Here is a 23,164-nt window from a genome sequence, read left to right as displayed (position 1 = left end):
TAAGAAAACCCTTCATACACTATTGCATCTCTTCTTTTGATTTGCCAGAACATGTGAATGTTACCATTGGAGCTATGCCCCCAGAAAGTAAACAACTACTTGTCAGGGATACTGAAAAACAATTTTATACATCAGGTAGGGAGTTAGACTAAGAAACTTGTCAACCCTTTTACACACACACACACACACACACACACACACACACACACTTCTAGTGCCATGGTAGAGCTGACTGACCCCTACTCAGGAGCTTATTGTCAGTCTCTCTTCCCAACATGTTCAGTGACAGCATGATGGTAGCCATGAATAGGTCCTATGAGTATTTTCACCATGGAATTGGGCAAATGCTACAAATCAGGGCTTTTTATTCTAGAAAGTTAGTTGCTAAACATTTACTGGCTTGCTACTGTGCCCCTTTATTATTCATGAAATTTAACAACTATGTGGTGTTGTGGATATTCCTCAATCTGGGGTCCATTATGATTTTTAGAGCTTTTTCTACTTTACTTCTGTAACCTCTGGTAACAAGAAAGGAGATATTTCTTGGAATTTCCCTGTATCACTTTCTTTTTTAAGTCTGAATAGATACCATTAGTGATGCTACGCCTTTATCCCTAGGAAAGAGAGTTAGGCGATTATTAAAGGAAAAGCTAGGCCAAAATTTCCATTTGAACTCTTCTTTACTTTTGCATTCACAGAGGCAGGGGGTGCCTCATACTTTGAACACTGACACATTAAGAGCAGTTACATAGGTAAAAACTGAACGCAAGCACTACAGGAGAGGATGTTAAGCAACATCTAAGAATCAAGGTGATCAACAAGAACATTAACCTTTTCTGTTCCAGAAGTAGGAAGAAAGACGTAGAAGGTACTGGAGCAAAATGAATCAAAAACTGTCCTGAATAACTCCACATTCTATGATTAGCTGGGAGGTTTTGCTAGATTGGTACGTCATGTGACCCTTGGAAAGTATTCCTTATTTTTCAAGAATTGGATTAAGTTACATTTGAGCTCACTTAATTCCCTTGCCAGGCATTTGTTTCTCAGATACATAAAATCTATAGTATTTTATTCAATTAGCAGTATGTTCACATGTTGTTTTGTAAATCACAGCTGTAAAATAGAGACTTTTTAAAGACATTTATTAAATACTCAGTATATACCAGGTGACCTTTTGAGATAAATACCATTATGTCCGTTTTATTGATGTGAGAGCTAAAGCAAAAAAGGGGGGGGTAATTTGTCCAGAAAAAGACCCCTCAGGAAGGGGGTAGGGAGCTTCACCTGGTACCCACAAATAGTTCTTACTTACTTCTCCATTCTTTAGTCTTTGAAAAATAATTTCAAATACATGCATGTGTCCTAACTATTTTATGTACATCCTATAAACTTGGAGGGACTGGTTGGCCAAATTACAACACCTTATAAACTCTTAATTTCTCCCACAGTCAGTACAAGACAATTAACTAGAGAGAGATCAGGGTTTGTTTTATTTGTATTTGAATAAGTCTAGGACAATTGAAATACTTATAGAGTGCTCTACACTACTACTACTACTGCTACTAATGACAATAATAATAATAATTCCCACGTGGTAATTTTGAGGGTTGAGTTCTTATTCTCCCCATCACAACTAGATGCATCTAAACCACCAGGGAAGGAAAACAACTACAAATGTTGACAAACTGCTAATTCCATTGGGGTGAGATAGGAATGGAGTGAAGAAGGAATCAGCAGTTAGAATACATCATCTGGTCAACTGATAGCCTCAGGAAGCAAAAGCCCAAAAGACATTATGAAAGAACATTCTTAAGTATTTCATGTTCCTAAGATTTTTATAAATAAAGTCAGGATGGTACTTTAATCTTGGGTCTTATAAACAAAAATTGAGTGCCATGAACTCCTCACAAACATGTCCTAACAGAGAAATGGGCAGTAAAAACGTGAGAGGAAAATTTAGGGGAGTCCGTAATTTTTAAAGCTATATTCACTTATTAAATACTAATTTTATTGAGTTACTGTGTTCTACAAGAGACAGACAATTTATAGAGCTGTACAGGAGCTTTGAGTATTGGATAGAGCAAATATAGAGAGCCAGCACACAGCAGGGCTACCAAAACCTGTACAGGAAACTCAGGGAAGCTTACCTGAAAAAATAACCTTCATGCTGAGTTCATGGAAACTGAACCTTATGAACTGAAAGGCACAGAGAGTTGAGCATGGCTGAAGCCTGGGCTGCAGGGAGGGGAGGGCAGAGCATTGAGAGATGAGTCTACAATTATAAGCAGGAAGCAGGTCATGAAGAGCCTGAGAGACAATAAGAATGTGGGACTCTCTAAGGGAGGCACTGGAAGCTTTTAAAAATTTCCAAGCAAGGGAATGAATAGATGGCAAGATAAGATCTGCATTCACTAACTTCAAGGATAAGGTCACAACAAGGTAGCCAGCTAAGAGGCTATTTTGATCCTACAGGTGAGAGGACTAGAGAGGTGAAGTGGGCAAGAAGTAGAAAGATGCAAGAAGGTTTTTTTTTGTTTTTTGTTTTTTTTTAAGAGAGAATGGACAGGACTTGGTAGGCAGTGCTTGTGGGAAATAAGGCAAAAAATGAGTCAAAGGTGACCCCATGGTTCTGGTTTAGAAAACTGAAGCATTTGCCTGAACATCCAGAAATTCTCAATGCCCAGAGAGGAACAGTCTATGGATAAAGAGCATAAATTCAGTTTTGACAAGTCAAGTTTGAGATGACTATTATTTACTCTAGTAGAAAGCATTGCTGCTCAGTAGAAATATAATGCAAAGCCATGAAGGCCAGCCACAGGTATAATCTTAAATTTTATAGCAGCCACATTAAAAAAGTAAAATGAAATAAGTAAAATTAATTTTAATAATATATTAAACCCAATATATCCAAAATATTATTATTTCAGCATAAAATAAACAAGTTATTGAGATATGTCATTTTTTCCTATAGCATCTTAGAAATATGAAGTATGATTTATACTTATGGCACATCTCAATCTGGACTAGCCACATTTTCAGGCTTAGTACCCACATATGGCTAGTGGCTATGATATTGACAGTGCAGATCCTAAGGGGAATTGGATAAATGGGTCTGGAGATCAACAGAACAGTATAGACTAGAGGAAAAAAAATCTGGAAGCATCGCTGTATATTAACTGAAGTGGTAAAGTAATTCAGATTACCTGAGAAGAGTGTTACTTAAAAAGCAAGGAAAGTGTTTCACAGAGCCCTAAGGAACACTAGCATTTAAATTTTTCAAGTAATCTCTGCACCCAATGTGGGGCTTGAACTCACAACCCTGAGATCGAGTCATATGCTCTACCAACTGAGCTAGCCAGTTGCTCCAATATTAGCATTTAAGAGACAGGAAGAAGAACTTACAAGGGAGACACAGAAAGAGCACACAACAAACTCTTGGTAATATTATCTGTGTTCCATGTAATTAGCCCTATACAGAAGAAAATATCTAACTAAATTTGGGGGAAATCAATAAATCAATGAGGTATATGAAGCATGTCATCATATGGGACCTCTGGAGAAAAATGATCACTGATATATTTATTTGAAATGAAGTCCTGACTTACATAATAGGGCTAACATCACCCTTGTCTTATCAGGAGGGATGAGGTTGGTAGAATGAGACTTATTGTGAAAGAAGCCGGAAAAAGAACACTATCCAGAGGGGCCCCTGGGTGACTTAGTGGTTGAGCATCTGCCTTTGGCTCAGGTCACGATCCCAGGGTCTTGGGATCAAGTCCTGCATCAGGCTCCCTGTGGGGACAACAACAACAACAACAACAAACAAAATCACTATCCAGAATACCTGTGGCTCCTACAAAAAGAAAATGTTTTTACAATTGGTAAGTGAGAGAATATAAGCAGCATTTATGCAGATCAAGCACACTGTCATTTTAACACTAGACTGCTTTGTGGAGGGTGGGAATTTTTCTTTACCTAAGTATTAAATATTATTACCAACTTAAATATATACATATGTCTCAGTCAACCCAACTGTAATAGCTGGAATCAGAGGAAGCAATAAAACAGGAAGTGCCACAAATATGGAAACAAATCAGACCTAAATAAGGTAGTGAGGGACAGAAACAGAAGGTGTCCAATGTCAAACAAAGAACTTACAGTGAAATTGGACCATAAAGGGGGCTTTCCCAGGAAGAAATCACACTCCAGCCACTGGTTGTTAGCAAAGGGGGAATGGATGCCTTGTTTATGCAGCTCTGTGAGGCCTCACACCCTGCCCTTGGGGGACCTGTGCTGGGGGAGGGAGGCAAGAGCTGAGAGGGAAGACAGCAGGGTGCTTGTGCCATATCAGATCTCCATCAACATGCAACCCCAAAAGATCGTGACTGTGAGAGCTTTGTAAATCAACTCTTAGGGTGCTTGCTTCAGGGCAAATAGCACAACAAATTAATCCTTTCTCCATGAAATGCAGCAAAGTTTGTATCTATGCTGAATTCAAATTGCTCATTAGCTCTGACATGTTCCTAATGAGGTTATAATGCTCTGGGACAGAGATCAAGTCACTGAGCACAAATAGCTAGAGATAGAATCATAGAAAAATAAAGTTATAAGGACCTCAGAGCAGTGCTTCTAAAACTTTGACACAAATCACCTAGAAATTCCCATTCAGGATGTCCACAATAGAGTCTGAGAAGTCCCATGTCTAAAGAGCTCCCAGGTAATGCTGATGCACTTTGACTAGCAAGGTCCAAGAAATCATGGAATCTAGTCGCCTTAACCTAGAGTTAAGGACAGTAGAGCCAAGAGACTTATAATTGAGAGCCTGCTGAAACTTCCCTGAGGATTATTTTCGGGTAGTTGGGCATTCATTCATAGACCTTAGATCCACCTGAAATTTTTAAAATAGAAGCATAGGGAGTAGGTAAGGTGGCCAACCATCCTAGTTTCCTCAAGGCTGGGATATGAGATTTTCTATTTTAAAACCAGGAAAATTCCAGACCAACCAAGATAAGTCTTTTATCCTAGTAGGACAATTTTGAATCTACTCATTATATTGTATCAGGACTATTATCATTTTTACCTTGTCAGTCCCTGAGTTCTGGGATCATAACCTACTATGAAGGCAAGCACCTAAGTATCCTGTCCTAAAGTCCTCCAAGAATGGATACTTCGACAAGATTACATCTGCCCAACCTTTTAACACCATATTGCTAAGTACCTTTCATTTTTAATTTTTTTAATGTCTTTAATTAAGTCAAGTTGGTGCACAATGTTATATTAGTTTTAGATATATAAGATAGTGAATCAATTACTTTCTGTGTTACATTCACCACGAGTCTAGTATCCATGTACCACCATACAACACTAATTAGAATACCATTGGTTTCCTTCCTTGTTCTGTACCTTTTATCCATGTGACTTATTCATTCCATAACTGGAAGCCTGTACCTCCTACTCTCCTGCTAAGTACCTTTCTAAGAGACCGTCTCCAGTAGGTCTCAAAGTAGAGCATAAAAAAGGAATATAAAGAATACAGAGAAATAAATACTCAAGCCTCTCATGTTCTTTTTAACTACACAAATCTATTTTAATTTTCCCCCATTTGAAAAAAAAATGTATCTAAGAGATAAATAACTTGTATAAGTCTCAAACACCCATTAAAAACATCTTTGGTAAAATCACTAAAATAGCAGTAATACTCGGATGCATCCCTGAGAATGAAAACAGAAAGTATGCTGTGCACAATCGAAATGATTAGAAATGAAAATCTCTTTCTACATTGCTATTTAGCTCACTAGAATTAGGGCCATTAACATTTGATAGAATAATAAATAGTCAAGAAAGCAAAAGGGGAAAGCTTTCAGACTAGTCAATGCTAGCAACGTACTGCTGAGGTTTTGAAAAAAGAATGTCAGGATACTGATTTCATGTGCAATCAAAACGCAGACTTAGCATTTTAGTAATCCTGATCGCATTGACCTACTGTGGAATTTACCTGTTTAAATAAGATGCCAACATAGTCTAGCTGAATCACTTGGCTTAATATTCATGCAGTCAGGACACTTAAAACAATGGAAGGAAAGAAGTGTGGCTAAATATATGCAATGCATTTGAAATAGGTAAAAGATAGAACCCTAGACACTCAGCAATCATTACCTGGAAATTAAAGAGGGCAGAAGCAATCCTATTATGCATTATAAACAGCCTAGCTGCTGACTTAATGGTAGTTTGACTAGCAAAACCATGGAGTCCTTGCTCCAATATTAATAGGAAATGTATTGTACGAATCCAATAGTTCATGAAATTAACAAGGAAAATGAACTGGAGTGGAGCAACTTTGCAAGTAATGGGAAGGCATTAGCAATTGCTTCCCCAGAGCATACTGAACACTTAAAAAGAGGTTGGGGAGAGTACATGTATATAAATGAGAATGGACATTATTGGAATTTTTAAATAATACTTCAAATTTAAATACTTTTCAAATTCTCCATTGGTTGCAAGTCTTTTCAAGAAGAAGCTGTTAGCTCAAAATGTCAATAAGAGGTCATGGGCTATGTGACCTGGTCCACTGATATTGAAAGTTAGTTAGCTGCCATTTGAGTCAGCCTAAAATGACCATAGACTTTGATTTGACAGCTGTCAAAAGTATTCCAATATCACTTTTATAGAACTCAATACTTCTAATAGAATCTGGAAAACAGTTTCCTTTCTATAAACCTCAACAGCCTGAACAATATATGGATGCTCACTGGGAAGCTGAAAAGTATGGTTAAGTCCACTTACAAACCAATAGACATATGATGAAAGAGAACATCTTCCCCACAGACACTGCCAGGAACAATCTGACTGAAGCTTAAATTGACCAAACAAGAAGCTGAAAGGGTTTCCATAGAAGCAAGAATATGACTTCTATTTCTCCCAGACAGAGACCCATCCAAGTCTTCCAAAATTGCTGCATGAGGAAATGGAAATGCTACTAAGTTTGGAGAGTTTATAAATTTTAGCTGGTTGGTCTTCACAGTAAATCCACCTATAAATTAGAAAACAGAAAGACTGTTAACACATGGCACAAAAGACGATTATAACAAATGACCACTAAATTCACTGGGATGTTTTTAGTACTTGAAAGTGCATATTTATACAGTTACAATTCACTCACTTATTTATTCAAAAAAAAAAATCATGAGTGTCTGCTGTATGCCAGGCTCTGTGGTATGGGCTAGAGACATAGAGGGAAACAAGGGTAGGACTGGCATTGCCTTCCTGTAGCCTATATTCTAAGGGTAGTGATTCTCAACAATGGTGGTTTTGTCCTCTAGGGGACACCTGGTACTGTTCAGAATCATTTTTGGCTGTTACAGCTGGGTGGATGGCAGTGCTACTGGCATCTGGTGGGTAGAGGTAGGGATACTGTTAAACATCCTCACTGCACAGGACAGTCTCCACAACCAAACATTATCCAGCCTAAAATACCAATAGTGCCAAGGGTGAGAAACTATACAATGAAAAATACAGATGCAGAACACTAAATTACTACTTACTAACTGTAAAGGTGTGGTTCAGTCTTTCAGTCTTTCTGCTCTAGTTCTTCATAGGAAGCCTAACCCTATCTCTTATGAGGCTCATATTTTAAACATTTTCTTTCAAAAGCAACATTCAATCAACCATATGGGCAAATACTAATAGTAGCAGTATTAGCAGTAGGGCTATACTTTTTGCAGTCTTTCCCTGACCCCACTTCCATGTGACTCATCGGTACTGCTGCTGATTCAGCTGCAGGGGCCTCTAAACCCCACCCCCCTGTCATTAAAATGCAAACACTGAGTCTACATGCCTCAGTACATATGCTACAATATTTCTGCATTATGTGCATTATAAAATATACCAAAAGGGAAATAAAAAGAATAAGATATCAATAATTAGGGGCCCCAATGTTTTCATTCCACATCCCAACAGAGTCCACGAAATGAATTAAGTCATGCACTTCAAGACTCCAGGATTCTACCTCTTAGAATTTCCATATTTCATCTAATACCACAACCACCAACAGCTCTACCATTCAGCCCTACTAGAATTTCAATTTTTGCATATGCTGTTTCTAATTCCTACAAGCTTTTCTCTGCCATTTGCCCCCTTGTGAATTCCTGCTCATCTTTCAAAACCCTGCTCAAGAGCCACCTCTATAAAATATTGCCTGACCCTTATCTTTCTCCCTTCACTGACTTTGTTTAGGATTGTACTCATGTCATTTACTACAGTGACTAGCTTAACATTTTTATGGCTAGATCAAGAACTCTTGGAAGAGAAGAATTATGTGTTTTTCATCTTTGTACACATCAGTTCCTCAGACAGAACTTAGAATGGACAGTTCTTAAACAAATAAAAGAGCTCAGTCCAGATCATCTGGTGAGAAGAGATACAAGGTCATAAGGAGTCATATGCTTTTCTTCAGTGTCTTACAAATGCTATGAAACAGCGAAGCTTTTAAAGAACTGAGGTATTGTAATTTGAAGTGAATTTTTTATTCCTATTATTATTTCTACAATCTCAAACTCAGATGCCACCCAAATAAAAACAATTTTTGACTCTGCCTAAACAGAAAAAAAGTAAAGCGGAGACTTGCTGATTATTCATTTAATTAAAAAAACAAACAATTATCTAAATTGGTGATTCAAACCACAAGAGCATATTTACTTGAATTACTTGGTTTGGTTGTTTACAATGATCAAATCAACTAGATTGCTCTCTGCTTCTTTTCACTTTGGCCCATGAGTCCTCCAAGGTATTTGTCACCACCTCAGAGATGTGGTTAACAAGTGAACGAGAATTCCTACAGTTTTCTCTGTGTATACAATAAGCCTTGGGCTGTTGAAAACATAAAGTACTGAATTCTGGCTCTTTTAGGAAAGATTGCATGTGTGTTAGTTTATATCCGTATGTCTATCCACCCAACTCCACTTATTCAATCAATGAACTGCCTAGTATGCACCGAGCTGCTGGGTACTAATGCTAAACCTCTGAGCAGGAGAGACATGGTCCCTGCCTTTATGAAGCTCAGAGTCCAGCAGAGACATGGCACCATAAAGATGGAGTAGACAGGGCAGCCCGGGTGGCCCAGCAGTTTAGTGCCGCCTTCGGCCTGAGGTGTGATCCTGGGGACCCGGGATGGAGTCCCATGTCGGGCTCCCTGCATGGAGCCTGCTTCTCCCTCTGCCTGTGTCTCTGCTTCTCTCTCTCTGTGTCTCTCATGAATAAATAAATAAAATATTTAAAAGAAAAAAAGATGGAGTAGACAGATGCCATCACAGGGAAAGAAAGGGGAGCTACAAGAGTCACATTGGGAGCACCTAGTCTCCTCTGGGAATTCTTTTAGATCAGAGGAGCAGTTTCTACTGATGCAATCTTATAACCGAAAGAAACGATGAATCACAAAGGTTTTACCACTGTATATCACATTTACTTGAATGTTGGCCTTTCTATCTCCTATCTTATCTCTTCAAACAACTTACCCTGTCCCCGGGAACAGCCCGAACAGGTCCTGATGGACACGCAGTCAGTAAGATCAAAATTAACAAAGGTTGTGTTAGATATTATCAGTTCCCATCTTTTGGGAGTTTTGATCCCAGCTGACATACACAGGCTTCCCTGTAATTTAGAAAGAAAAAAAAAGAAGGGAACTGACCACATGAAATAAAATTTGTAATGCACAAATAAAAATAAGAGAATAAAAAGACAACCTAGAGAGTGGAAGAAAATATTTACAAATCACAAACATGACAAAAGATCGCAATAGGATGCACTATACACGAATGAGAATGATTAAATAAAAAATAGTGATGATATCAACTGCTGATAATTTCCATAGTGGCCACAGCAACTGTGGAAAACAGGTGGGCAGTTTCTTATCAAGTTAAATAAACTCTTATCATAGGACCTAGCAATTCAAATCCTAGGTATTTACCTTTGAGAAATGACAACTTATGTTCATACAAAAACCTTACACAAATGACTATGACAGTTCCATTTATAATCATCAAATCTGGAAACAACTCAAATGTCTTAAATGAATGGATTAAACAGACAGTGGTATATCCATATAGTGGGATACTACCCAGCAATAATAAAGAATAAAATACTGCTTCTTGCAACAAGTTAGGCAAATCCCAAAGACATTTGAGAGTGAAAGAAGCCAGGCTCAAAAGGTTGCATGCTATCTGATTCTGTTTAGATGATTATTCAAAAGATAAAGCTATAGTGACAGAAAATTGATTAGAACTCCCTTGAGGCTAGACTTGAGAGGAGGATGTGGCTACAAAGATAGAGCTTGAGGCAGGTAATTTTGAGTTGAACCAACTGTTTTGTATCTTCATTATGATGGTGGTGGTGGTGGTGGTTACACTAATCTACACATATGCTTAAAATCATAGAACGGTACATCAAAAAAACTCAGTTTTACTGGATGTTAATATAAAAAATAAAAATTAGAAAATCTAAAAAGAAACAAAAACTGCTTCTAGTATTTTCCACAAAATCTCTTCAACAAACTCCATCTAATCAAGTTGTTAGTGTTTTTTATACTCTTCTACTCTTAAAAATAATTGTATGCCTGAGAATCACCAAAAATTTGTCAGGGGCCTCCACCATGAAAGACAGTGCTGAAAAGAAAGAAAGAAAAGCAAACCAGTGGTGACAAAGCCAGTATACAAATCAGAAGAACAGTTCACCACTATTATTAAAAACCTCAAGGAAATAAGTATATTATATCCATGAAACAAGAAGCCCCAAAAGAGATTTTTTCAGGAAAGAAAAAAAGAACAAAAATGAGAGAGCAGAAATAATCAATTTAATTTAAAAAGAATGAGAGAGCAGAAATAATCAATTTAATTTAAAAAGAATGAGGAAATACCCCTGAAAACAGAATAAAAAGACATTGACAAATCAGAGAGAACATTAAGTAGAAAAGCAATCAAGGAGGCCCAACACCCAAATAATAATAATTTTAAAAAGAAAGAAAGAGAGGGAGAGAGAGAGAGAGAAAGAGAAACATGAAGAATTATTAAAGAAATGACTGAAGAAAACTTCTCATAAGGGAGAGATTTTCTAAATTGCAAAGTCCAATGTGGTGCCTAACACAGTCGTTAGAACAAAAAGCTACACGGGGGACATCATCTTAAAACTGCAGAATACCAGGGACAAGATTCTAAAAATTTCCGAAGAAGAAAATCTAAAATGTTACAAAATAGACCTAGGTCACAGTATATTAAACTAGTCAACCGCAGTGCTAGAATCTAGAAGACAATGGAGCATTTGCCTTCAAAGTGTCAAGGCAAAATGAACTTCAACCTCTTCTTCCATAACCGACAACCTATGAATAAGGGGGGGGGGGGTTCTGTTGGTAGCTCCAAACATTTACCTTCCATAGACCTCCACTTTGTTCAGAAGGTTACTATTGGCTACATTCTAATAAAAATGAGGTATTAAACCAGAAAGAAGGAATCTTTCTGATTCCTCTGAATCAGAAATAAAAGTTCCAATACTAGGGAGACATGAAGGAAAGCTCTAGGATGTTGGTCAAGAGAAATTTCAGGGTGCAGCTGTAAACCCCTTCTCCAAAACTGCTGGTGCGCTTGTAAACACTTGGAACTGTTTTTTTGACACTATTCACTAAAGCTGAAGGGATATCCTCTGACCCAGCAATTTTATAATATGGCATATATTCAACAAAAGTACATGCACATGAACACTATGCGACACAGGAAAGAATGTTCATGATGTCATTATTGTTAGTAGCCCAAAACTAAAAATCTTCAAATGTCCATCAATAGCAACATGCCTTTAAAAAAAACTGTGGTATAGTCCTGAAGTGAAATACTATATAACGATTGGAAGAACAAATTATTGTGACATATAAAAAATATATAAAAACATGAATGAATCTCACGAACATAATATTGTGCCAAAAAAGCCTGGCACAAAAGAATTACTACTCTATGATTCCATCTATATAAAGTTCAAAAACAGACTTCAAATTAATCTATGTCTATAGAGGTCTGAGTAATGGTTCCACTGAGTAATGGTTCCACGTTCCACTTTAGCTGGTGGAGCTAGGGAGGGGGGTTGTGGTGGGAGGAGGTCTGAAGGGACTTCAAAGGAATGAGTAATGTTCTATTTCTTGACCTGGGTGGTATGTACATGGCTTTTGCTTTATAAAAATCTATTGAGCTCTTCACTTGTGATTGGTGCACTTTTCTCCATAAACATTCTATTTCCATAAGACATTTATTTTAAGAAGTGGAACGAGCAAGACAGAAAAGTAACATACAAGATGAGAGGAAAGAAAGAAGTTAAAGGAGTTTCAGGTCCTTGCATTGCTTAGGTTAAGTTTAACAGGGCTATTGTAATTTAGCCTTAAGACGAGAGGACATGTTGAAAATTTAAGTCCAATAACTAACATAATCATAACAAAATGAGTAACTTTCAAATAAGTAAATATAGAAAAGATATTCTTTAATGCAAGACAGATCAAGTTTGAAAAGTGGGAAAGAAGAAAGAAAAGAAGAAGAAAGAAAAGAAAAGAAAAGAAAGAAAAGAAAAGAAAAGAAAAGAAAAGAAAAGAAGAAAAGAAAAGAAAAGAAAAGAAAAAAAGAAAGAAAGAAAGAAAGAAAGAAAGAAAGAAAGAAAGAAAGAAAGAAAGAAAGAAAGAAAGAAAGAAAATGGATTGCCAACTCGGAGTACAAAGTAAGATGGTAAAAATAAATGCAAATATATGGGAAACATCAGCATGTGGATAATTGAAGCCACTAGAGAAAATGAGATTTTGCCCAGGGAGAGCAAGTGCATTGAGAAACAACAGACCGTACAACAGAATTTAGAGAAACAAAAGGATGAAAGGTCTAAATTAAGAAGATAAATCCACAAGAGAAAATAGGAAGTAACCCCCCTCCCCCGCCAAGAAATAGTAAGAAGAATGAAGCCATCCATCAGCATCTGTCTGAATAAGATGTATGTTAAAGTATTATTATCTGCTCAAATGAATTTCAGTAACAATAAGAAGGCAACTGTCCCACAGATACTTCCCAAAGTAGGGTGACCACAATTCACATCCAAATCAGGACATTTCTGAGAGTGAAAGGAGATGCTAATGAAATAGGACTTAAGGACAACAAGGTATAAACCACAGACCACCCAGACTGGGGTGCATAGTAATAGAAGGCATCTCTTTTTCCCCGTATATTAAAGCCATCCTCCCTGAAAGTTATACCACCAACCTCAATATAACAATATAAAGGTAATGTTGAGTGAGAGGGTACCAACATATACACAAATATTCTTAAAAGAGAAAAATCCTTTTTAATGAAAAGTTGTCCTATTAACTAGTGTTTGTTTTAGGACAGGACTCACTGGTAATTGCGTGTCACCAATTATGTGTGGGTGGAAGGTCTAAGAAAGGATAGGCCACAGTCTCTGAATATCTTATTTCCTAGAGGAGTGGCAGGCATGACAGACAGAAGCTAAATTCCGAGTTCTATAACCACAGATGGTCGGTCATCCTTTTTTCTTTTAACAACTGACACAATTTCATGTGACAATAAAGTGATTCCCAAATAAATCTGAGCAATCTTGCATTAAATAGAGATTCATAGATGTTTTTTCCTTTTTTTGTTTTTGACCTTAGAACTTCACAGAGCCTTTAGAGGGTGAATATGCAGTATGCATTTCAGGGAATGGAGGTACTATAACAGCATATCCTAAATGTAATTAACCTAAGAATCTTGCTTTCCTCAGAACTCCTCTTGGGACTCGCCTTCCATGAAAAGCACTTTGGAAAATGTTGGATTAGGCAATGCTCGTTGTCAAAGCTATTTTCCATGTGCAACTGGAAGAGTACTCAGCCACATGTAGCAGGATATGCCATGGTCCTAGATCCATAATATTAAGCATAGATCTTGGGCTACCATTAGAGTTCCCAAACCTTCCATCTCTTTACCTGTTAATTCAGGAGTTCTAACTAGATCAACTCTCAGGGAGTAGTTAGCTCTAAAATTCCATGTTTTTAATGATTGGATGCCTAACCAGGCTCTAGATCTTTCCTAGAACAAACCTTTTAAGATCTCCTATTCAGGGACTTTTGACCTGCACTTTTCTAAGGAGAAGAGATCTTCACTTGGCCACATTGCATTCATGGTGAATCACACCCCAGAGGGGGGATTATTTTTTCATTATCTCATGATAAGCACCCTTTTGTCATAATTTATATCTTAATTTGTGTCACTCTCCCATTAATTACAGTGTCTATTTAGTATCAATTAAGATGTTGTGACATTAATTTACTAGGACAGTTAGTGACTCATTTTGTTTTTGGCATCTTCTCTAAGGTTATTTCTGAGGTAGTTAAGAGCTTTTGATCTATCAGTATCATGGAATCTAAATCTAGGTTCCATCCTTTCTTGAAAATCCTTCAGTCTAAAAAGAAGATTCATCTTTCAAGGTGGTAATCCTTTCAGAGAAAAGGAAAAATGGGCAGGTATTTCCCTCCTGAAAAGGATGGTTCAAAAAAGATATAACTAAATTTGAGGATTAAACATAGGAAAATGAAGCCTAGTAAGAAAATTATTTTTTATTATTTTTTAAAAGACTTTATTTATTTATTTGACAGAGAGAGAGAACACAAGCAGGGAGACTGGCAGGCAGAGAGAGAGAGGGAGAAGCAGGCTCTGTGCTAAGTGGGGAGCCAGATGTGGGGCTCCATCCCAAGACCCCAGGATCGTGACCCAAGATGAAGACAGATGCTTGACTGAGCCACCTAGGTGCCCCAAGAAAATTATTTTTTTAATCTTAATATTTATACCTATACCTATAAAATAACCTCCAAAGGAAGTACAAAGGGCAATAATTATTTAAATTTCAATTCGTCCAAGTATTGAGGAACAAACTGAAGAGAATGCTCTTTTGTTGGTTTCCAGAAATACTATAGATCTCTTCCACCTATGAATATTATGACAATGTGAAATGAATATGCATGTAACTCCTTCAAGAACAAGAACTTAGGGGACCCATTACAGATCTGAAGCCTACTGAGACCAATGGCAGTCATGGACTTCCCTTAAGGGGAACCAGTAGTCCTAGTTCTACATCTGGAAATTTTTTTTTTTTACCTCATCTACATTTTGGAACCCTGGCCATGCAATAGCAGAGAAGTCATCTATAGTCTGTTGTTTATCATGTAGAAACCCACACTTAGGCAAATATTAGGGAATCATCTAAGAAACCCTGTATACAATGTAAGTATATGCTACTTCTTTGGGGGTCACCCTAAATAGAATAAGGATCCAATGGACAAAATGTTGGTGTCAAAACTTGGCAAACCATAATACAAAGAGAAAATGTGAAGTTATGCCATTCCATAATCCTTATGAGGTTAAATTAGCCTAAAATTATTAGGTTTATTATTGAATTGGTATGAAAATGATGCTAAGTAGCAACCAAGTAAGAATTCTTCAAGCTACTCATGACTTTTATAATTTATATGGACTCATTATATTGAAACCTTGTGTATATTTGAATTTTATCATATCACCATTGCTACAAATATAAAGCTCTCCCAACTTTTACCAATTAAACACAAGATTCACTGAAGAATGCTATGAAAATTACATATCTTGGATCACCAGGGAACCTAGCACATTCTGTTTTGATGGACAGCCTAAAACAACTACACTAAGGCACTTACCTTGTGGGCAAAATGGCCAAGTAATAAGCTGTCAGTAACTGAAGTATTTGCATCACTTTCCAAGATGTCAATTCCAAAATCTCTGCATGAATAAACTTGGAAGTTTTTCAGGTGAAGATTGCTACTTCTAGAAATCTATAAAATAATAGCATATGTTATGGCAAAGGTCTGCAGCTTGGTTTTTTTCACAGACTTCCTATAGCCTCTTTAATTATTGATTAAGTATAAATAAGCATGCTATGCCATATTTAAGCAGTTTTTGTCCATCAATATCTGTACAGACATCCCAAAGTTGCCGTGAGGTCAGCACTAACTAGTCCCTTTTGGTAACATCCCCTCTGTACTTTCCATTTCTCCTCATAATAACTGTTATATTAAAAATGTCAGTGTGAATTCTTCACATATCTAGAATAAACTTGCAGTTGTCAAATCACACAAAATTAATGGAGAAAACTAGAGCATCCAGGAACTCCAGTGCTTCCTATTTTGCTCAGTATAGTATGTATTAACTAATATTATCAGAAAATTATAAATATGAAATAAGTGATTCAGTATGACTACAGACTCAAAATATGTTATGTGCATATATACTCATGACAACTTGGGTTAATGGGGCCAAACAGGGATTGAATATTAACAAATTTAGCTTGGTAGAGTGGAAAGATTCCCTCTAGTTTGGGGACAGAGTTCTTGGTTTTGAGCTAGCACTGATATTAGCCAACTAGGGAAAGACATTTATCTTTTCCTAGACTTCAGTTCAACCATCTTTAAAATCAAGGTGGAGGTCTGGACTAGCAATTAACCTAACATGTCATTCCTTTCTTTATTAAATAGGATCATATTTACTTTCATATCTTCAAGTGGAAGTTTCCTATTAATTAAGGCCAAGGTAGCCTTGATTTATCATAGTATCATGCTCCTATTTATCAATCAATCTTTGTGCTTGATTACATACCAACAGCTTTTATAAAATGATAGGTCTCCGAAGACACAGAGGTTTGTTTAAACAAAATAGGTACAATATGAACTGTTAACTTGACAATAGTTGTGACCTAATTATAGGCATCAGCCCAAGTTCTGGAATATATGGTCATATTTATTTATTTATTTATTTATTTATTTATTTATTTATTTTTATATGGTCATATTTAAAAACAACCTGCACCTGTCATTAACTAGAGAAGGGGGAGAATTTTTTTAAAGGAAGGTTTGGGTTTTTTAAGATTTTATTTATTTATTCATGAGAGACAGAGAGAGAGAGAGAGAGAGGCAGAGACACAGGCAGAGGGAGAAGCAGGCTCCATGCAGGAGCCCGATGTGGGACTTGATCCCAGGTCTCCAGGATCAGGCCCTGGGCTGAAGGTGGCACTAAACCACTGAGCTACCTGAGCTGCCCAGCTGTATGACTTTAGCAGTATTTTAACTCCTATTCAGAAAGTTTCCTTACCTTCAAAAAAGAGTATAATAATGGTGAAGCTCCCTCAAGGTTATTAAGATGAACAAATGAGAAAATATCCAAAAATATTAGCTATCAAGCTATCAATATCATCAAATAAATACAAATTTATGTTAACATACCATAGGAATTTTATCCAATGGAATCTTCTGAACAAGTATCTATATACATGACCTTATGTCTAATGACCAAAATACAAATATATCTAATAATGAAAATTTATTAAATCTAAACACAATGCATTTTTGATGGATGCAGAAGGCATTTCTCAATGGTAAAATTTCCAGAGACATTATAGTTAACATTGATCTATAACTATTACCTACTCCTGTTTACTAACAATGGTAAGAATAAGAGCTGTTACTATGTACCTACGAAGATCCAGGCATTCTTCTGGGCACTTTGCATGCAGGCACTTACCTAACCCTTAAAACAAACTTATCCTTTAGATATTATTATCCTTAGATATTATTACATTTTATAAATGAAGTAAGAAAAATCATGGTGTTTGCCCAACATCACACAAATAGGACTCAACTTCTTTCACTGAACATAAAGCTTCCAGGGTTCATTCATGTTGTTGCATGTATCAACACTTCATTTCTTTTCATAGCTAAGTTATATTCTATTGTATCTTTTGTATCTATGTGATATATCTATAAGATATATCACATTACATTTGTCCATTTGTCCAATGGTAAATACCTGCGTTGTTTCCACCTTTTGGCTATTATGAATAATGCTGCTATAGAGATTTGAGTAAAAGTTTCTCTCTGAATCTAGGTTTTATTTCTCTTGGATATATATTTAGGAGTAAAGTAGATAGATCATATGATATCTTTATATGTAACCATGTAAAGAACTGCCAGACTGTTCTCTGAAGCAACTAGACCATTTAAAATTCCCACCAACAGTGTGTGAGGATTCCAATTTCTCCACAGCTTCATCAGCACTTGTTATCATTTTGATTCTAGCCATTCTAGTGGGTGTGAAGTGATAGTTCACTATAGTTTTGATTTGTATTTCTCCATTAGCTAATTACATGGAAAATCTTTTATATATGTGTATCTTCTTTGGAAATTGTCTATTCAGATCCTTTGCTCATATTTTAAGTCAGGTTGTCTTTTTACTGTTGAGTTGTAAGAGATCTATTTCTAGGTACAATTCCCTTATCAGATATATCATTTGCAAATATTATGTCCCATTGGATAGGTTTTGTTTTCACTTTCCTGATGACATCTTTTGAAACATGAAAAATCTTAATTTTGATAAAGTCCAACTTATCCGTTTTCTTTTGTTGCATATTCTTTTGATGTCATACCTAAGAATATTTAGCTAAATCCAAGGTCATGAAGATTTACCCCTTTGTTTTCTTTTTTTCTTAAGATTTTATTTATTCATTCATGAGAGACACACAGAGAGAGAGGCAAAGATATAGGCAGAGAGAGGAGTAGGCTCCATGCAGGGAGCCTGATGTGGGACTGGATCCCGGGACTCCAGGATCACGCCTTGTGCTGAAGGAAGGCGCTCAACTGCTGAGCCACCAAGGCATCCCAACCCCTTTGTTTCCTTCTAAGAGTTTTATAGTTTTTGTCCAAAGTTTAGGTTTTTGATCCATTACTGAATCAATTTTTATAAATAGTATGAAATAAGGACAAACTGCATTCTTTTATATGTGGCTATCCAGTTGTTCCAGCACCATTTGTTGAGAAGACTATTATTTCTCTCATGGAATGGTCTTGGCATCCTTATCCAAAATCAGTTCTCTGGGTTTATTTCTGGACTCTAAATTCTATTCCATTGATCTATATTTCTATCCTGTGCCCATATCACACTGTCTTGATTACTATTGCCTTGTAGTAGTTTTTGGAATAAGGAAGTGTAAATCTCTCTATGTTTCTTCAGGATTATTTTGGTGGGAGTTACTTTTTAAACTTCCTGCTATCATGTTAATTACTCTCCTTTACTCTCTTCATAAAAGTAAAGTTCCAAAAGCATTCTCATTATTTGAACTTTTTGATTAATTAAATTGGAGTATACAAGAGTTTCATCTTCAAGGATCTGTGTTTTCTTTCATGGATTTAGCACTTCTGACTGCAGAACTTGAGAAAACTGACTTTAATAATCATCTTTTAATATTTTCATATTAGGTTATTTCCTTTAGAAGGTTATTTCCTTTAGAAGGCTATTCAAGAGCATGGAGACATAGTATAAGTCTCTATAAGGCATGAATTACTTTTCTGCCTAAGATGGCAGTCAGCATTTCTACTGGATTTGTCACCCCTATATTCATAATGTTTATGGGCCACAAAGTACTCTATAAAGTTAAATAAGAACTAAGAACAAACACTAAATACAATTGGGATTCTTCCTGTTAGCTACCCTAATTACATATTTTTGGGTTTTCTGCATCCACAATTGTCTTCCTCTTGTTGGATATGTGAAATAAATGTCTAACTTTAATGTAACTTAATTATATGTTTTTATTCTAGTTCCTGAATGCCCTGTAAACATATTTCTTCATCTATGAATCTTAGGCTCCAGATTGCTAAATGGCTGAGACCAAGTATATGTAATTTACTCTGTGTAGCACCAAATAGTGGCCTTGAATAATTTTGTATGCTGCTGTTAACAGTTAGCATCCAAAGCTTCCTTATAAGAAGTCATTGTGGTAATGAAAAGTGAACGATTGAACATGAACTTATTTCCTTTTGAAGAAAATGTAGTTGTGGATAAAGGTAAGAATGGCACCTTGAGCTGGAATTTTTGTGTTTCAATGATAAACAGCATTTCTTTTTTTAAGACTAAAGCATGCATGATTCAGTATATTAAGGCATCAGATGCACAGGATTTGGAGTCTGGATCCTACACCAGGCTGTGTTACTAACTGTGTGACCTTTGGCAAATACTTTTATTTTCTGAGCCTTCATTTCTTATCTCTAAATAGGCATGGAAGGTGAGGAACAGATGACCTCTACAATTCCTCCTGCTCGTAAACCTCTATGATTTTGTTGGTTCCATTAGAGCTGTTGAGAAGTCACACTATAAAGGAAATGAACTGACCCTGGCTTACTGAGTAGGAATTTGTTCATTCAACAGCTTTTCCACACACCTATGATGCAGTTTGCTCCTTACAACTATGATAATATTGCAATCGCTCCCTAGCCATTCCCCCTAAATAAAGATGTGTAATAAATTACAGTGAGAAAACAAATGACAATTTAATGAAAAACGAACATAGCTTACCCGGGCGCCACCTGCACTCCCCCAAACTGTGAAGTTTTGGAACAGGGTGGGGCCTCTGCCATCATCCCAAGGAGGCTGAAATTGAGGGTATATAAAGAGACCATACCTTGAATGCAAAACAAAGAGTGAAAATCAGCCACTTTGCATGTTTCAAATGTCCCACATTTTCTCACTGGGAAATATAAAATGAAGGCAATGAAGAAAGGAGTGGAAATGAAGCCTGTGAGCCTTCTCTCTGACCAGCATTACCCATCCCTCAGCCTCCACTCTCTGTTACCTCCATGACCTGCTCCTGCATCTCAGCAGATGCAAACCGCCGTGATTCCAGTCTTTTCTCCCAGCCTCTCTTGAGGTCCACCCCTTCCTAAGGGTCTGGAGACCCATGCCTAGCCCATTAGAATATGCTAGGAAAGTGGAGATGAGCATGTTTACTCCTCCAGCTTTTGTTTTTCTCCTGGAAATATCTCACTTTCACAGGATTCTGCATACTTTTTTTTTGCTCACACTACAGGGGTGCTGAGAGCTCATTGGTAAAACTTCATAATCTTAATGATAAATTCATGGCACATGTGCTAATCCCAGCCTCAGCTGGCACTTCAACACGGAGCAGCATTCTTAATTCTGATTCCACTCTCCTCTCACTGTCAATCATAGCAGTATCACTATACCATTATTATCATAATTATTTATAGCTATCAATTATTGAGTTCCGACTATATTCCAGATGTTCTCTTAGGAGCATGATATGAGTCATCTCTAAGTATCACGACAAACTTTCAGTTTCTGAAAGTTAGATCTGAAATTTTACAAATGAGGGATCTGACTCTTTGTTTAAAAAAGCCAACTGTTTAGGAGTAGAGACCAGATTTGAATCAGGGCCTGACTGACTCTGAAGTCCACATTTTTCCCATGTCCCCACCATGCTTCTCAGCTCTTGGATCTTAGCAGATGACCTTACCTCCATGTACCAAAGACTTTGAATAAGTCCCCTCCCCTCTTACAGAGTACCCATTTCAGGTGAAGAGCCTCTTCCCAAAGCTCTTTACCCAACTCAGCTCCTGAGGCCAGGCACCCTTGCCTCCAGGTTGCTCCAAACTCCTTAGTATTTTAACTGCTCTATTGAATTCACCTCTGGGTGCAAAAGATGCACTCTGTCCTGCTTCCCTCTCAAATGATCTCCCTGTCCCTTTCCTTCCCTTCAATACCCAACTTTTATGATCCAAAATGCTTACACAGGAACATCATCAAATCTGACATCGATGCCCCAAATTACACCCTGAGAGTGCTGTACAAAAAGAACAAAAGTTAAACCATAATCCTCACACCCAAAATGTAGATGAATTTCCCCAAGGTTACCTTGTACAAGAATGTGCAGTATTCTGAGTGAAGGAGAGAAGTGGAGCTTGTGATGTTTGGCTGGTCAAAAGATGAAAAAAGTAGCCCAAACCAGCAACATACACCTTGTTTCCCTACAGAAATTAAGCATAGTTAAATAATAGTTATTTCAGATACAGTAAGGTTGCCAGAAAGACTCTTCTATGTGCTCATTCTGCTTTTCTATTTACTTCTTGTCAAAATATGTTGATACTTTCACAGACTATTTTACTCTTCACACACCCCAATCATTCCCCCACTACCCCAGGAATCAGGTATACTCTCATTTTTCTTCCTCTGTGCAGCTCAGTTAAACTGTAATTTGACCACCTTAATAAGTGGTAGCTCATGTTAAAACATTCTTATAAGCTTCCATAGTAAGACACTTACTTCATCATCAATCCAAGCCCTCCTCTTTAGTGTATGCAACAGTATACAGGGGCAAAGGCACACCTTAAAGCCAAGTCTACACACAAAGTGTCCTCTCCAATCCTTTGAACAATGATTTGGCTGATTTGAAGACCAATGATTGTACTGGCTATATCTTGGTTCTGAGATACAGTGCCTGAGCTTAAATACAACTTAAATCTCCTCAATGTACTCTTATCCTGATTAGATGATCTTAATCACCTTAATATTTCTATATAGGATTTCCTATCTAAATAATTTGATGTCCTTTATACGTTCATATAAAATCTAAATTCTTCATTGGACCACATTTAATTCTGATTAAACTGAACACAATGGATTATCTTTATAAACTCAATAAAATACCTACAGTAGAATCATCACTGTGTAGTATACTTTAAGCAGAGTAGAAAATTAACTCCTTAAAGTCTATTATTCTATACAGAGGTATTTTTACTTGGCCTACCCAATGTTTATAAAAATTGTTACTTTGCTTCCAATATTTTAAAATTGGGACACTTGATATAAAAGTTCAGGCTTTCAGTTTTTTAACAATATAGAGCCCAAATTCCTGTGGGGTAGCCATGTACAAGATGGAGATAAGAAGTGTCTGCTTTCTTGGATTATGATTATTTTAGCATAGTCCCTACCCTTCCTCTTTCACTGATTTATGATACCAGCCTAGCACCTATGGGTATTTGAATTTGCAACCTCTAACTCCAGGCAGTAAGGTAGATGGTATGTTGGCTCTTCTATGTTCCAGTAGGAGTGAAGGGCCAAGAGACCAAGCTGCTGGACTACTTCCTATGCAATTATGTGCATCTTTTCTCTTTCAGCCTGAGAGGTTCGTCTGAGGCCAAATGCCCATGTCTACCTAGAGAATAGAAGTCAAGAAACAAGCTGCTCAGCCAGCCTCAGGCCTAAGCTTTGTGCTCCAGGGACAAAGGGAG

At 36.9% G+C, this 23,164-nt stretch overlaps 1 protein-coding gene across 15 annotated transcripts in view; it reads right to left on the bottom strand.

Annotated features, from left to right (window-relative positions):
- PKHD1 (PKHD1 ciliary IPT domain containing fibrocystin/polyductin) overlaps positions 1 to 23,164 on the bottom strand; it is a 477,526-nt gene that overhangs the window by 233,172 nt on the left and 221,190 nt on the right. For all 15 annotated transcript variants that reach the window (XR_005990304.1, XR_005990305.1, XR_005990310.1 and 12 more), the window contains 5 exons: positions 21,789 to 21,901; positions 20,433 to 20,538; positions 15,731 to 15,865; positions 9,510 to 9,645; positions 6,784 to 7,030 (listed from right to left, as the gene is read on the bottom strand). Coding sequence is in view for 12 of the 15 variants with exons in the window: in XM_041771518.1 (XP_041627452.1) it covers positions 6,784 to 7,030; positions 9,510 to 9,645; positions 15,731 to 15,865; positions 20,433 to 20,538; positions 21,789 to 21,901 (737 nt within the window). In the remaining 3 variants the exon portion in view is untranslated. The remainder of the gene's footprint in view (positions 1 to 6,783; positions 7,031 to 9,509; positions 9,646 to 15,730; positions 15,866 to 20,432; positions 20,539 to 21,788; positions 21,902 to 23,164) is intronic.

The sequence above is a fragment of the Vulpes lagopus genome, chromosome 1 (assembly GCF_018345385.1).
Source record: "Vulpes lagopus strain Blue_001 chromosome 1, ASM1834538v1, whole genome shotgun sequence".
Lineage (NCBI taxonomy): Eukaryota > Metazoa > Chordata > Mammalia > Carnivora > Canidae > Vulpes > Vulpes lagopus.
The sequence above is the reverse complement of the archived record's forward strand: the minus strand, read 5'-3'. Positions and strand labels throughout refer to the sequence as shown.